At 40.3% G+C, this 16,227-nt stretch overlaps 1 protein-coding gene across 7 annotated transcripts in view; it reads right to left on the reverse strand.

Annotated features, from left to right (window-relative positions):
• KLHL32 (kelch like family member 32) overlaps positions 1-16,227 on the reverse strand; it is a 186,377-nt gene that overhangs the window by 6,285 nt on the left and 163,865 nt on the right. For 5 of the 7 annotated variants that reach the window (XM_060167646.1, XM_060167644.1, XM_060167643.1 and 2 more), the window contains one exon: positions 14,685-14,779. The exons of the other annotated variants lie outside the window; for them this stretch is intronic. In XM_060167646.1, the coding sequence (XP_060023629.1) occupies positions 14,685-14,779 (95 nt within the window). The remainder of the gene's footprint in view (positions 1-14,684; positions 14,780-16,227) is intronic. 7 annotated transcript variants of the gene reach the window in all.

The raw sequence follows: 16,227 nt of genomic DNA on the forward strand, positions 1-16,227 counted from the left end.
CTGTAACTTTTTCTTTTCTTATTTTATTGATTTGAGCCCTGTCCCTCTTTTTCTTGATGAGTCTAGCTAAAGTTTTTCAACTTTATCTTTTCAAAAAACCAGCTTTTAGATTCACCGATCTTTTCTGTTGTTTTCTTCATCTCTTATTTCATTTATTTCTGCTTTGATCTTTATGATTCCTTTCCTTCTACTAACCTTGGGTTTTGTTTTTCTTTCTCTAGTTGCTTTAGGTGTAAGACCAAGTTGTTTATTTGAGATTTTTTCTTGCATCGCTATAAACTTCCCTCTTAGAAGTGCTTTTGCTGTGTCCCATAGGTTTTGGATCATCATGTTTTCATTTTCATTTGTCTCTAGGTATTTTTTTATTTCCTCTTTGATTTCTTCAGTGATCCATTGGTTGTTTAGTAGCATATTGTTTAGTTTCCACATATTTGTGGTTTTCAGTTTTTTTTCTTGTAGTTGATTTCTAATCTCATAATGTTGTGGTCAGAGAAGAAAGATGCTTGATATGATTTCAATTTTATTGAATTTACCAAGGCTCGTTTTCTGGCCCAGCATGTGCTCAATCCTGGAGAGTGTTCCATGTGCACTTGAAAAGAATGTGTACTCTGCTGCTTTTGCATGGAATGCTCTATAAATATCAATTAAGTGCATCTGATCTAATGTGTCATTTAAACCTGTGTTTTCCTTATTGATTTTCTGTGTGGATAATCTGTCGATTGATGAAAGTGGGGTGTGAAAGTCTCCCAGTATTATTGTTGATTTCCATTTTTATTGCTGTTAGTATTTGCCTTATAAATTGAGGTTCTCCTATCGGTTGGGTGCATATATATTTACAGTTGCTATATCTTTTTCTTGCATTGATCCCTTCATCATTATGTAGTGTCCTTCTTTGTCTCCTGTAACAATCTTTATCTTAAAGTGTATTTTGTGTGATATGAATACTGCTACTCCAGCTTTTTTTTTTTTTTTGCGGTACACAGGCCTCTCACTGTTGTGGCCTCTCCCGTTGCGGAGCACAGGCTCCAGATGCACAGGCTCAGCATCCATGGCTCACGGGCCTAGCCGCTCCGCAGCACATGGGATCTTCCCAGACCGGGGCACGAACCCGTATCTCCTGCATCGGCAGGCGGACTCTCAACCACTGCGCCACCGGGGAAGCCCTCCAGCTTTCTTTTGAGTTGCATTTGCATGGAATACATTTTTGCATCCTCTTACTTTCAGTCTGTATGTGTCCCTAGATCTGAAGAAGGTCTCTTGTAGACAGCATATATATGAGTTTTGTTTTTGTATCCATTCAGTCAATCTGTGTCTTTTGGGTGGAGCATCTAATCTATATTTAAGGTAATCGTCGATATATATGTTCTTTTTTTTTTCAACTTTATTTCTTTATACAACAGGTTCTTTTTAGTCGTCCACGTTATACACATCAGTGTATACATGTCAACCCCAATCTCCATATTCATCACAACACCACCCCCTGCCACTTTTCACCCTGGGCGTCCACACGTTAGTTCTCTACATCTGTGTCTCAGTTTCTGCCCTGCAAACTGGTTCATCTGTACCATTTTTCTAGATTCCACACATATGCGTTAATATACGATATTTTTTTTCTCTTTCTGACTTACTTCATTCTGTATGACAGTCTCTAGATTCATCCACGTCTCTAAAAATGACCCAATTTCATTCCTTTTTATGGTGGAGTAATATTCCATTGTATATATATACCACATCTTCTTTGTCCATTCGTCTGTCGATGGGCATTTAGGTTGCTTCCATAACCTGGCTATTGTAAATAGTGCTGCAATGAACATTGGGGTGCATGTGTCTTTTTGAATTATGGTTTTCTCTGGGTATATGCCCAGTAGTGGGATTGCTGGGTCATATGGTAGTTCTGTTTTTAGTTTTTTAAGGAACTTCCTTCCATATTGTTCTCCAAAGTGGCTGTATCAATTTACATTACCACCAACAGTGCAAGGTTCCCTTTTCACCACACCCTCTCCAGCATTTGTTGTTTGTAGATTTTCTGATGATGCCCATTCTGACTGGCGTGAGGTGATACCTCATTGTAGTTTTGATTTGCATTTCTCTAATAATTAGTGATGTTGAGCAGCTTTTCATGTGCTTCTCGGCCATCTGTATGTCTTCTTTGGAGAAATGTCTATTCAGGTCTTCTACCCATTTTTCGATCAGATTGTTTGTTTTTTTAATATTGAGCTGCATGAGCTGTTTATATATTTTGAAGATGAATCCTTTGTCCATTGATTCATTTGCAAATATTTTCTCCCATTCTGAGGGTTGTCTTTTCGTCTTGTTTGTAGTTTCTTTTGCTTTGCAAAAGCTTTTGTTTCTTTAGGTCCCATTTGTTTAATTTTGTTTTCATTTCCATTACTCTAGGAGGTGGATCAAAAACGATCTTGATGTGACTTATGTCAAAGAGTGTTCTTCATATATTTTCCTCTAAGAGTTTTATAGTGTCCAGTTGCATTTAGGTCTCTAATCCATTTTGAGTTTGTTTTTGTGTGTGGTGTTAGGGAGTGTTCTAATTTCATTCTTTTACATGTAGCTGTCCAGTTTTCCCCGGCTGTCTTTTCTCCATTGTATATCCTTGCCTCCTTTGTCATAGATTAGTTGACAATAGGTGCGTGGGTTTATCTCTCGGCTTTCTATCCTGTACCATTGATCTGTATTTCTTTTATTGTGACAGTACCATATTGTCTTGATTACTGTAGCTTTGTAGTATAGTCTGAAGTCAGGGAGTCTGATTCCTCCAGGTCCATTTTTTTCCCTCAAGACTGCTTTGGCTATTCGGGGTCTTTTGTGTCTCCATACAAATTTTAAGATTTTTTTCTTCTAGTTCTGTAAAAACTGCCATTAGTAATTTGATAGGGATTGCATTGAATCTGTAGATTGCTTTGGGTAGTATAGTCATTTTCACAATATTGATTCTTCCAATCCAAGAACATGGTATATCTCTCCATCTGTTTGTGTCATTTTTGATTTCTTTCATCAGTGTCTTATAGTTTCCTGAGTACAGGTCTTCTACCTCCTTAGGAGGGTTTATTTCTAGGTATTTTATTCTTTTTGTTGCAATGGTGAATGGGATTGTTTCCTTAATTTCACTTTCTGATCTTTTGTTTTTAGTGTATAGGAATGCAAGAGATTTCTGTGCATTAATTTTGTATCCTGCAACTTTACCAAATTCACTGATTACCTCTAGTAGTTTTCTGGTGGCATCTTTAGGATTCTCTATGTATAGTATCGTGTCATCTGCAAAGAGTGACAGTTTTACTTCTTCTTTTCCAATTTGTATTCCTTTTATTTCTTTTTCTTCTCTGATTGATGTGGCTAGGACTTCCAAAACTATGCTGAATAACAGTGGTGAGAGTGGACATCCTTGTCTTGTTCTTGACCTTAGAGGACATGCTTTCAGTTTTTCACCATTGAGAATGATGTTTGCTGTGGGTTTGTCATATATGGCCTTTATTATGTTGAGGTAGGTTCCCTCTATGCCCACTTTCTGGAGAGTTTTTATTATAAATGGGTGTTGAAACGTTTCATCAAAAGCTTTTTCTGCATCTATTGAGATGATCATATGGTTTTTATTCTTCAGTTTCTTAAAATGGTGTATCACATTGATTTATTTGCATATATTGAAGAATTCTTGCATCCCTGGGATAAATCCCACTTGATCATGGTGTATGGTCCTTTTAATGTGTTGTTGGATTCTGCCACTCCCTTCTGGCTTGTAGAGTTTCGGCTGAGAAATCAGCTGCTAACCTTATGGGAGTTCCCTTGTATGTTATTTGTCGTTTTTCCCTTGCTGCTTTCAATAATTTTTCTTTGTCTTTTACTTTTGCCATTTGATTACTATGTGTCCTGGCCTGTTTCTCCTTGGGTTTATCCTGTATGGGACTCTTGGTGCTTCCTGGACTTGGGTGGCTATTTCCTTTCCCATATTAGGGAAGTTTTCGACTATAATCTCTTCAAATATTTTCTCTGGTCCTTTCTCTCTATCTTCTCCTTCTGGGACCCCTATAATGCGAATGTTGGTGCATTTAATGTTGTCCCAGAGGTCTCTTAGGCTGTCTTCATTTCTTTTCATTCTTTTTTCTTTATTCTGTTCCGTGGCGGTAAATTCCACCATTCTGTCTTCCAGGTCATTTATACGTTCTTCTGCCTCAGTTATTCTGCTGTTGATTCCTTCTAGTGTGTTTTTCATTTTAGTTATTGTATTGTTCATCTCTGTTTGTTTGTTCTTTAATTCTTCTAGGTCTTTGTTAAGCATTTCTTGCATCTTCTTTATCTTTGCCTCCATTCTTCTTCCAAGGTTCTGGATCATCTTCACTATCATGATTCTGAATTCTTCTTCTGGAAGGTTGCCTATCTCCACTTTATTTAGTTGTTTTTCTGGGGTTTTATCTTGTTCCTTCATCTGGTACATAGCCCTCTGCCTTTTCATCTTGTCTATCTTTCTGTGAATGTGCTTTTTGTTCCACAGGCTGCAGGATTGTAGTTCTTCTTGCTTCTGCTGTCTGCCCTCTGGTGGATGAGGCTATCTAAGAGGCTTGTGCGAGTTGCCTGAAGGGAGGGACTGGTGGTGGGTAGAGCTGGCTGTTGCTCTGGTAGGCAGAGCTCAGTAAAACTTTAATCCGCTTGTCTGCTGATGGGTGGGGCTGTGTTCCCTCCTTGTTGGTTTGGCCTGAGGCGACCCAACACTGGAGCCTACCTGGGCTCTTTGTTCGGCTAATGGTGGCATCTGGGAGTGTTCACACCAAGGAGTACTTCCAGAACTTCTGCTGCCAGTGTCCGTCCTTATGGTGAGACACAGCTGCCCCCCGCCTCTGCAGGATACCCACCAACACTAGCAGGTAAGTCTGGTTCAGTCTCCTGTGGAGTCACTGCTACTTCCCCTGGGTCCTGATGCGCACACTACTTTGTGTGTGCCCTCCAAGAGTGGAGTCTTTGTTTCCCCCATTCATGTCAAAGTCCTGCAATCAAATCGCACTCGCCTTCAAAGTCTGATTCTCTAGCAATTCCTCCTCCCGTTGCGGGACACCCAGGTTGGGAAGCCTGACCTGGGACTGAGAACCTTCACTCCAGTGGGTGGACTTCTGTGGTATAAGTGTTCTCCAGTTTGTGAGTCACCCACCCAGCAGTTATGGGATTTGATTTTATTGTGATTGCGCCCCTCCTACAGTCTCATTGTGGCTTCCCCTTTGTCTTTGGATGTGGGGTATCTTTTTTGGTGAGTTCCAGTGTCTTCCTATCAATGATTGTTCAGCAGTTAGTTGTGATTCCGGTGCTCTTGCAAGAGGGAGTGAGAGCACATCCTTCTACTCCACCATCTTGAACCCTGTACAATACGTATGTTCTTACTGCCATTTTGTTAATTGTTTTGGATTTGTTTTTGTAGGTCTTTTTTCTTCCCTTCCTCTTCTGTTCTCTTGTGATTTGATGACTGCCTTCAGGGTTTTATTTGGATTCCTTTTTCTTTTTTGTGTGTGTATGTATTGTAGATTTTTGGTTGGCAGTTACCATGAGGTTTTGATATAGCCATCAAGATTGTTTTAAGTTGCTGGTCTTTTAATTTCAAATGGATATCCAATATCCTGCTTTTGTGCTCTCCTCTTCTCACAGTTGCTGGTTTTGATATCGTATTTGTGTGCAGATGATTTCCTACCTTTACTGTATGTTAGCCTTTACCGGTGAGCTTTCCCACTCATAATTTTCTTGTTTCTAGTTGTGGCCTTTTCTTTTCCACCTAGAGAATTTCCTTTAGCATTGGTTACAAAGCTGGTCTGGTGGTGCTGAATTCTCTTAGCTTTTGCTTCTCTGTAAAGCTTTTGATTTCTCTGTCCAATCTGAATGCGAGCTTTGCTGGTTAGAGATTCTTGGTTGTGGGTTCTTCCATTTCATCACTTTAAATATATGGTGCCACACCTTCTGGCCTGCAGTTTCTGCAGAAATCAGCTGATAACCTTATGGGAGTTCCCTTGTATGTTATCCGTTGCTTTTTCCCTTGTTGCTTTTAATATTTTCTCTTTGTCTTCAATTTTTGTCAGTTTTATTACCATGTGTCTCAGTGTGTTCATCCTAGGGTTTATCCTGCCTGGGACTCTCTGCACATCCTAGGTTTGGGTGACTGTTTCCTGTCCCATGTTAGGGAAGTTGTCAGCTATTATCTCTTCAAATATTTTCTCAGGCCCTTTCTTTCCCTCTTCTCCTTCTGGGACCCCTGTAATGTGAATGTTGGTGCATTTAATGTCCCAGAGGTCTCTCAGACTGTCCTCATTTCTTTTCATTCTTATTTTCTTTAGTCTGTTCTGTAGCAGTGATTTCCACCATTCTGTCTTCCAGCTCACTTATCCATTCTGCCTCAGTTATTCTGTTATTGATTCCTTCTAGTGTATTTTTCATTTCAGTTATTGTATTGTTCATCCCTTTGTTTTTTCTTTAGTTCTAGGTCTTTGTTAAACATTTCTTGTATCTTCTCGATCTGTGCCTCCATTCTTTTTTTCCGAGATCTTGGATCATCTTTACTGTTATTACTCTGAATTCTTCTTCAGGTAGATTGCCTACCTCTACTTCACTTTGTTATTCTGGGGTTTTATCTTGTTCCTTTATCTGGGACATATTCCTCTGCCATCTCATTTTGTCTTTCTGTGATTGCAATTTCTGTTTCACAGGCTACATGTTTGTAGTTCCTGCTTCTGCTGTCTGCCCTCTGGTGGATGAGGCTAAGAGGCTTGTACAGGCTTCCTGGTGGCATGGACTGGTACCTGCCCACTCGTGGCTGGTGCTTGGTCTTGTCCCTCTGGTGGGATGGACCATGTCAGGGGGTGTGTTTATCAGCTACCTGTTTATTCGGGAAGACTTTAAGCGCCTCTCTGCTGATGTGTGGGTCTGTTTTCCTGCCCTGTTGGTTGTTTGTCCTGAGACATCCCAGCATTGGAACTACAGACTGTTGGTTGGGGCCAGGTCTCGGTGAGAAAATGGAGGCCTCCAAGAGGACTCACGGCAATGAGTACACCCCAGACTACCACCGCCAGTGTCCTTGTCCCAGCAGTGAGTCAGCCGCCTCCTGCCTCTGCAGGAGACCCTCCAATATAATACTGGCAGGTAAGTCTGCCCCACTCTCTCATGAGGTCACCACTTCTTCCCTGAGTCCTGACGTGCACAAGACCCTGTATGCGCCCTCCAAGAGTGGAGTTTCTGTTTCCCCCAGTCCTGTGGAATCCCTGTGGTCAAACCCTGCTGGCCTGCAAAGCCACACTTCCTGGGGCCTCCTCCTTCCATTGCCAGACCCCCAGGCTGGGGAGGCCTGAGGTGGGACTCAGGACTTTCACTCCTGTAGGAGAACTTCTGTGGCATAATTATTTTACACCCAGCATATATGGGATTGGATTTTATCGCAGTTGCATCCCACCTACAATCTAGCTGTGGATTCTTCTTTGTCTTTGGATGTAGGGTAACTTTTTAGGTAGGTTGCAGTGTTTTTTTGTCAGTGGTTGTTCAGCGGTTACTTGTAATTTTGGTGCTTCCGTAAGAAGAGGTGAGCTCACATCTTTCTACTCCACCATCTTGTCTCCTCTCTTTCCTGTAATTTTCATCCTGCTGATAGGTACTCAGGAATTTCTACTGTCTAATCAATATCTTCTCATAAACACTATTCCAGTCTCTCATCTTTCTTCTCTGTTGGATATTCTTCCAGCAAGTAGTAGAGAAATGGCTTCCTTTTGAACACGTAGCTAGTCTCTCCAACCATCAACATATTTACTTTTAGTGAACCAAAATAAATAGTTCTGTAGTCACCAAAAAAACAAGTATTTGAGATTGTGCAACCATAGTTTAGAATGAATGGTAATGTAAACCATAACCAGTTGTGAATAACTAAAATGAAAGTCTCTTATCCATGAAGACTTTCATTCCAAGCATCTCTTTAAGTGACAATCCATATGCTTATATGAACTTATTATCTATAAACAATAAAGGCTCTTAAAAGCCTTTTCAAATTTATCTGTGCTTTGTGAGACTACTGTGCCAGCCAAGGGAATAAACACAGCATTTGCAAAATTACTGATTGATTTGGTACTTCAAAATGACTACTGGAACACAGAAATTTTCATAATGCTAATTTTTTAAAAAAGCAAATATAGTAGAATATTTTACTGTCCAGTCTCAGAGATGAAATTTATTCCACTAACATAGGCATTGATTAAAACATTTAAGAATCACATCTTTTTTAGAATCACTGTAGTTCTGAGGCTACTCTAGAATATCCTCAGTGGTTTAAGATATACACATGTCCCTCACCTCTTCATCTTTTGAGGACAGATTTGTTTGGGAACAACCAGAAGTCATGAAGCGTTAATTAGTGTATATGATTAGTGACCATTCCATCTTGATTTCTATTCCTTCATCTAATTGAACATTACAATTAGTAGAAATATACCCATACGTATATTTAAAATTTGCATCTTTTTAATAAACCCAAACTTGCTTCTATTGAGTAAGTAGTCAAATGAAGGGTCCCAAACCACTTAAAAACCAGGGTCCCAGCATTACAGATCACTGCCTGTTGCTCAGTTCAGTGTTCTACAGTTCTGAAAAGAACAAAATAAAAAGAAACCCCAAAGACAGTGACTGACAAATACATGCACAGATGAAAGACTGGAAGCCCTCCTGGAAAGAAAATAGTTGGCTTGTTTGTTGTTATCCAAAAGATAGGACCAAACTCTAGTACAAGGTAGACTTCAGTTAACTAAAGACTCCCATGAAGAGTTTCAAGATTTTTCAAAGAACTAATTTGTGCCTTTGATAATTTTTTCTACTGTATTTTTGTTTCCTACTTCATTATTTTCCTATCGTTATTATTCTCTCTTCTACTTTGCGGGTTTTTGTGTTCATGTTCTAACTTATGCTATATGTATCCCACATGCTTTGCTATGTATTGTTTTTATTATCCTTAAGTTCTGGGTATTTTTTAAACTTCCATTAGGACTTCTTTAACCCATGAGTTATTTAGCAAAGTAGGAGTTTATTTAACTAACTTTTTATGTTCTAACTTAATTATATTGTAGTTAGATATTATAGTCTACATACATAATACTTAATTTTTAAGTCTTTGTAGCCTTAACCCTAGTACATGATTGGTTTTTATAAATGTCCCATGTACACTTGAGGAAAATATATTCTGGAACACTCCCCAGGATATATGTTAGGCCACAAAACAAGTCTCAAATTTATTAAGATTGAAATCATATCACACATCCTTTCCGACCACAATGGTATGAAATTAGGAATCAGAAGAAGAAAACTGGAAAAGTCACAAATATGTGAGGATTAAATAACATGTTACTGAACAACGGGTCAAAGAAGAAATCAAAAGAAAAATCAGAAAATACCTTGAAGCAAATGAAAATGTAATGTAACATACTAAAACTTATGGGATGCAGCAGAAGCTGTTGAAAGAGAGAAGATCATAGAGGTACCTACCTACGTTAAGGAAAAAAAGTTCAAATAAATAACCTAAATTTACACTAGGAACTAGATACAGAAGAACAAACTAAGCCCAAAAGTTAGTAGAGGAAGGAAACAACAAAGATCAGAGTGGAAATAAATGAAATAGAAACTATAAAAAGACAATAGAAAAGGTCAGTAAAGCTTAAACCCACTTTTAAAAGATAAACAAAATAGGTAAACCTGTAGCTAGACTTACCAAGGAAAAAAGAGAGGACTCAAATAAATTAGAAGTTAAGTCAGAAAGAGAAAAACAACTATCGTATATTAATGTATATATGTAGAATCTAGAAAAATGGCACAGATGAACCAGTTTGCAAGGCAGAAATAGAGACAGATGTAGAGAACAAATGTATGGACACCAAGAGGGGAAAGCGGGGGGTGGTGGTGGGATGAATTGGGAGATTGGGATTGACATATATACACTACTATGTATAAAATAGATAACTAATAGGAACCTGCTGTATGGCACAGGGAACTCTACTCGCTGTACAGTAGAAACTAACAACATTGTAAAACAAACAACTATACCCCAATAAAAAATAATAATAATAAAACTGCTAATCAAAGAAGAAAATAAATAAATTAGAAATGAAAGAGGAGACATTAGAGTCAGAGGAACAACCCTGGATACTCCAGAAGCCAGGAAATAGAGACACATTAAAAATAATATTTCTAAGATTGATGTGGAAGAGTGTACTGCCTCTGGAGATTGGCCAAGATGGTACAGTAGAAGACCCTAAGCTCACCTCCTCTCACAGGCACACCAAAATTACAACTATTTGCAGAACAACCATTGATGAAAAAGTTTGGAACCTACCAGAAAAGACTTTCTACAACTAAAGATATAAAGAAAGTACCACACCGAGATGGGTAAGAGAGGCGGAGTTGTGATTTAGTCAAGTTCCATACCCACAGGTGGGCAACCCACAGTGGTGAGAGTAATTACAATTGCAGAGGTTCTTCCAAAGGAGTGAGGGGTCTGAGCCCCGTGTTGGATTTCCCAGCGCAGGGGTCCTACACTGGGAAGATGAGCCCCCAGAGCATTTGGCTTTGAAGGCCAGCAGCACCTACTTTCAGGAGTGCCCGAGGGCTGGAGGAAATAGAGACTTCACTCTTAAAGGGTGCACATGAAATCTTACACTCCTGGTCCCAGAGCAGAAGCAGTAATTTGAAAGAAGCCTTGGTCAGACCTACCTGCTTATCTTGGAGTGATCTCACAGCTCACCCTGTGAACACAGACACTGGAGGCGGCCATTCTGGGGAGCTCATTCTACCTCATGGACACTGGTGCTGGCAAGCGCCACTTTTTAATCCTCCCTCTACCTTTTTAGCCTCGGGACCCAGCCCTACCCTGGCCCAACAGACTAGGTACCAGTGCTGGGATGCCTCAGGCCAAGCAGCTAACTGAGCAGAGACAGCTCCACCCATTAGCAGAAGGGCTGCCTTAAAACTCCCTGAGCCCAGAGCTCCCCGGACATGGCTCTGCCTACCAGAGGGCTCAGGACACAGCCCTACAAACTAGTACATAGACACTACATATGGGGCCCCTAAGGCCCTCCACCCAGAGATGCTGGGACACAGTGGGCAGCCCCAGAAATCCCTGGGCCCTTTCAACAGCCTCTGGTGAGCCTCTCTAGTCTCAGGACCACTGTTAACCACCAAGGGGTGAACATGAGCCACAATACAACCACAGCCCTGCAGCCTGTGGAACTGGCCATTCCACCAGCAGGCCAGACCCTGCCCTCACACTGGCTGGGCCCTGGCCTTGCCCATTAGCAGGCCAATACAAGCTTCAGGACAGCCCAGACCCTGCAACCAACTGTGTTAGGAACTAGCCACAGCCACCAGTGATTGGACAATAGCTCTGGAACCCCTGGGCCCTGCAACCAGTTCCCAGAACTCAGTTCTGCCCACCAGTAGGCCAGCATTAGGCCCAGGATCTGGCTTCATCCACCAGTGGGCAGGCAGCAGCCCTGAGGTCTTCTGGACCCTGGCTCCATCCTCCAGTGAGCCACAGCAGTCAGCCCGTCACAAAAGAAGGACCTATGCGGCCCATATAGGGGCACCACTAGAGCATGTAGCTCTGGTGATGAGAGGGGTGTGTGCTGCCAAGATGCATAGGACATCTCCTACAAAAGGTCACTTACCCAAGGCTGGGAACTGTACCCAACCTACCAGACACAGAAAAATTTTAAATGCAAGTTAGGCAAAACAAGGCAACAGAGGGACATACTCCAAATGAAGGAACAAGGTAAAAACCCCAGAAGAAGAATTAAGTGAAATGGATAGGCAATCTACCTGAGAAAGAGTTCAGGGTAGTGACTGTAAAGATGATCAAAGAACTTAGGAGAAGAATGAATGCACAAAGCAAGAAGTTAGAAGTTTTTTGTTTTGTTTTGTTTTTTCCGGTATGCAGGCCTCTCACTGTTGTGGCCCCTCCCGTTGCGGAGCACAGGCTCCGGACGCGCAGGCTCAGCGGCCACGGCTCACGGGCCCAGCCGCTCCACGGCATGTGGGATCCTCCCGGACCGCGGCACAAACCCGCGTGCCCTGCATCGGCAGGCGGACTCTCAACCACTGCGCCACCAGGGAGGCCCAGAAGTTTTTAACAGAGTTAGAAACTATAAAGAACAACCAGAGATGAAGAATACAATAACTGAAATGAAAAATACACTAGAAGGAATCAACAGACTCTATGATACAGAGGTATGAATCAGTGAGCTGGAAGACAGAGTAGTGGAAATCACTGATGCTGAACAGAAAAAAGAATAAAAATAAATGAGGACAATTTAAGAGACCTCTGAGACACTATCGATCACACTAATATTCGCATTATAGGGGTCCCAAGAGAAGAGAGAAAGAAAGGGGCTGAGAAAATATTTGAAGACATAATTGAAAACTTCCCTAATCTGGGAAAGGAAACGGTCACCCAAATCCAGGAAGCACAGAGTCCCATACAGGATTAACCCAAAAAGGAACACACCAAGATACATTGATTAAAATGGCAAAAATTAAAGAAAGAACATTAAGAACTGCAAGGGAAAAGCAAAAAGTTGTACACGAGGGAACTGTTATAAGGCTATAAGCTGACTTTTTAACAGAAACTCTGCAGGCCAGAAGGGATTGGCACAATATATTTAAAGTGATGAAAGGGAAAACCCTACAACCAAGAATACTCCACCCAGCAAGGCTCTTTTAGAATTAACGGAGAGGTCAAAAGTTTTACAAACAAGCAAAAGCTAGCAGAGTTCAGCACCACCAAACCAGCTTTACAAGAAACGTTAAAGGAGCTTCTCTTTTCTATTTCACTTAAAAGGCCACAACTAGAAACATGAAAATTATGAATGGAAAAAGCTCATCAGTAAATGTAAACAAACGGTTAAGGTAGGAAATCATCCACACAGAAAGCCAGTAGAAAAGTTAAAACACAAAAGTAGTAAAACTCATTTATATCCACAATAAGCAGTTAAGGGATACACAAAACAATGTGATATAAAACATGATGTCAAAAACAGTAATCATGAGGGGAATACAAACGCAGGGTTGTTAAAATGCATTTGAAATTAAGAGATCAGCAACTTAAAACAACATGTATGTTTTAAAACTATGCACACACACACACACACACACACATATACACATACACAAATTGCTATATATAAACCTCATGGTAATCAAAAATCTACAATAGGTGCATAGAAAAAAAGAGAAAGGAATCCAAACATAACACTAAATACAGTCATCAAATCACAAGAGAACAAAAGAAGGGGGAAGAAAGATCTACAAAAACAACCCCCCCAAAATTAACAAAATGGCAATAGGAACATACATATTGATAATTACTTTAAATGTAAATGCACTAAATGCTTCAATCAAAAGACACAGAGTGGCTGAATGGATACAAAAACAAGACCTATATATATGCTGCCCACAAGAGACTCACTTCATATCTAAACACACACATACACCGAAAGTGAGGGGATTGAAAAAGATTTTCCATACAAATGGAAATCAAAAGAAAGCCAGTGTAGCAATACTTATATCAGACAAAATAGAGTTTAAACAAAGACTGGTACAAGACACACAGAAGGGCATTACATAATGATCAAGAAGTCAATCCAAGTAGAAGATATAACACTTGTAAATATCTATGCACCCAAAATTGGAGCACCTAAATACATAAAGTGAATATTAACAGACATAAAGGGAGATAACGACAGTAACACAATAATAGTAGTGTATTTTAACATGCCACTTAACATCAGTGAACAGATCACCCAGACAGAAAATCAAAAAAGAAACACTGGACTTAAATGAAGCATCAAACCAGATGGACTTAATAGCCACATATAGGACATTCCATCCAAAAGCAACAGAATACACATTCTTTTCAGTTGCACATGGAACATTCTCCATGATAGATCACATGCTAGACCACAAAACAAGCCTTGGTAAATTTAAGAATAGTGGAATTATATCAAGCATCTTTTTATGACTACAACTCTACTAGAATAAAAATTAACTGTAAGAAAAAACTGCAAAAAACACAACCCATGGAGGCTAACCTACATGCTACTCAACAACCAGTGGATCACTGAAGAAATCAAAGAGGAATTAAAAAATTACCTGGAGACAAATGAAAATGAAAACATGATGAATTAAAAACACCTATGGAACACAGTAAAAACAGTTCTAAGAGGGAAGCAATACAAGCTTCCAATCGTAAACAACTACTACTCACTTCTGCCAGGAAAGAACACCACCTTCATAGGTGGCATTTGTTGAATGAATTGTAATACAGAAAATAAGAAAATGGTATAGAAAGGAGACATTTGTAAAGTTTTGCAGATGTGAAAGTACTATTACCAAGATTTCTAGATGTTTTGGTTTAAAAGAAAGGAAAAAGCATTCCACTGTCCCCATTTCCAGTATAACATATGTTTTCAAAGCTCACTGCCATCTTTATTTTCAACAGGGCTCCATCATTTATTAGTTAGCATCTTTAGGATGCAGGATGAAGTTTAGTGGCTGAACTAGCTGCACAAAGGAAGCTCAGTCTTCTTCCTACCTGTAAACATCTCTCCCTGCAATAGCAGCATTGCAAAAATAACCTCACTGAACCACTTGTACAAACTCCAAAAGGAACTTAAACCACTCACCTGGATGCAAGCCAGAGGCTCGTTCGTCCAAATCGAATATCCACCCACTAAATATATTCTCTCATTATGGACAGCAACTCCAGATTCATTTTGGCCTAAAGTAAAGAGAAGTGAATAAAGAGGAAAAATAAATCCATTTCCTTGCATGTCTTCATTAACCCTTTTGCCACTGAGGGATTCAATTTCCCTCTGTGGCACACTTGTATATTCCACAGGATTTCTGCCTCAACTAATCACTGTCTCCCAGTTCTCAGAGGGAAGAATTAACCACTCTCAGAGAATGACTCTGTGTTGGGTCAGAATCCGGCCATAACACTTAATAGCCAGCCAAGTTAGTAAATACAGCATTAAATACAGCAATAATCCACATAGAACTAAGTTTTATACTATGTTGTATGCCATTAGTTTATATGGTATATTTTAGGAATGCAAAACACCTCTTGTACTACAAATGCTTTTTAAGCAAGTGCTTACATTTGTAATGGCTGCAACCGCAAGAAGCCAATAAAACAGAGCCATGCCCCTAGTGTGCCCCAAATGAAGACAAATGACAGAAAAGATTGATAAAGTTACTAACCTTTTCTTTACATACACAACAGTTTTAAGACTATATTAAAGTTCCTGAGTTGGGACCAGCCTGGGTAGTCCCTAGATACTGACACGCCAAAATGATGAAAGGTTCCGCCCCCACTTAAAAAAGAAGATAGAATAACTCACTACTACATATTCTTCCCTGGAGGCCATCAGAGAGTGAGATAGTCTCTTTTTATTGATGGGCTGACACAGGATTGACTCGGGTAATAAATAAGCTGGATCCTATAGCAGACAGAATCACAGATCGAGGGACCAAGGGGCTAAGGTACCACTACAGCAACTTAAGAGTTAAGTGCTTGTAGGTGGGCCTCAAAGATCATTTTCGCAAAAACAGGAGCTCAATACAAAGCATCTGAACCTCTCACACTGGTTATGCCCCCACTGTGGCCTCCGTAGCAGCAGCTGTGAGTGATTGAGTGCCCACTCAGCATATTAAAGTGTCTTGAGGCAACAGTCCAGCCCACCCATTCGAGTCTGCGATTTTCCTATTAGAGCAGCCTAGAAGGGATCTTAATCACGTAGGCCGAAAAGGGAGGACAAGTTTTCAACTTCATAAAAAAAAGTCAGGGGTAAGCTGTTCGCTGCTTTCATTTTATTCCCCTGTGGGATGAGTATGGTCCCTACCTAGTGCTACCCCGTGGTAATGCTTGGGTGGGTCTGTGTGGCCAGAAGTGCTGCCAAACCCCCAGGCACGGAACATCTCTAAGGTTTTGTCTTTAGGAGAATACAGGCAGAAACGATATTTGACACTGACAAACAATGAAGACCATTCTGCACTCGCAAGAAATAAGAGGACTAAAAGTAGTGAGAAGTAAAAAATAAATTGCTCCTGTAAAGAGTCATTACCTCTTTCAGCGCCTGGTTCCTCCTACTTAAACCAATGTTCCTATATGAATACTGATAGACAATAATGGACCTGACACGTCTCTCTCGGCAATGTGAAAACACA

The sequence above is a fragment of the Lagenorhynchus albirostris genome, chromosome 12 (assembly GCF_949774975.1).
Source record: "Lagenorhynchus albirostris chromosome 12, mLagAlb1.1, whole genome shotgun sequence".
Taxonomy (NCBI): domain Eukaryota; kingdom Metazoa; phylum Chordata; class Mammalia; order Artiodactyla; family Delphinidae; genus Lagenorhynchus; species Lagenorhynchus albirostris.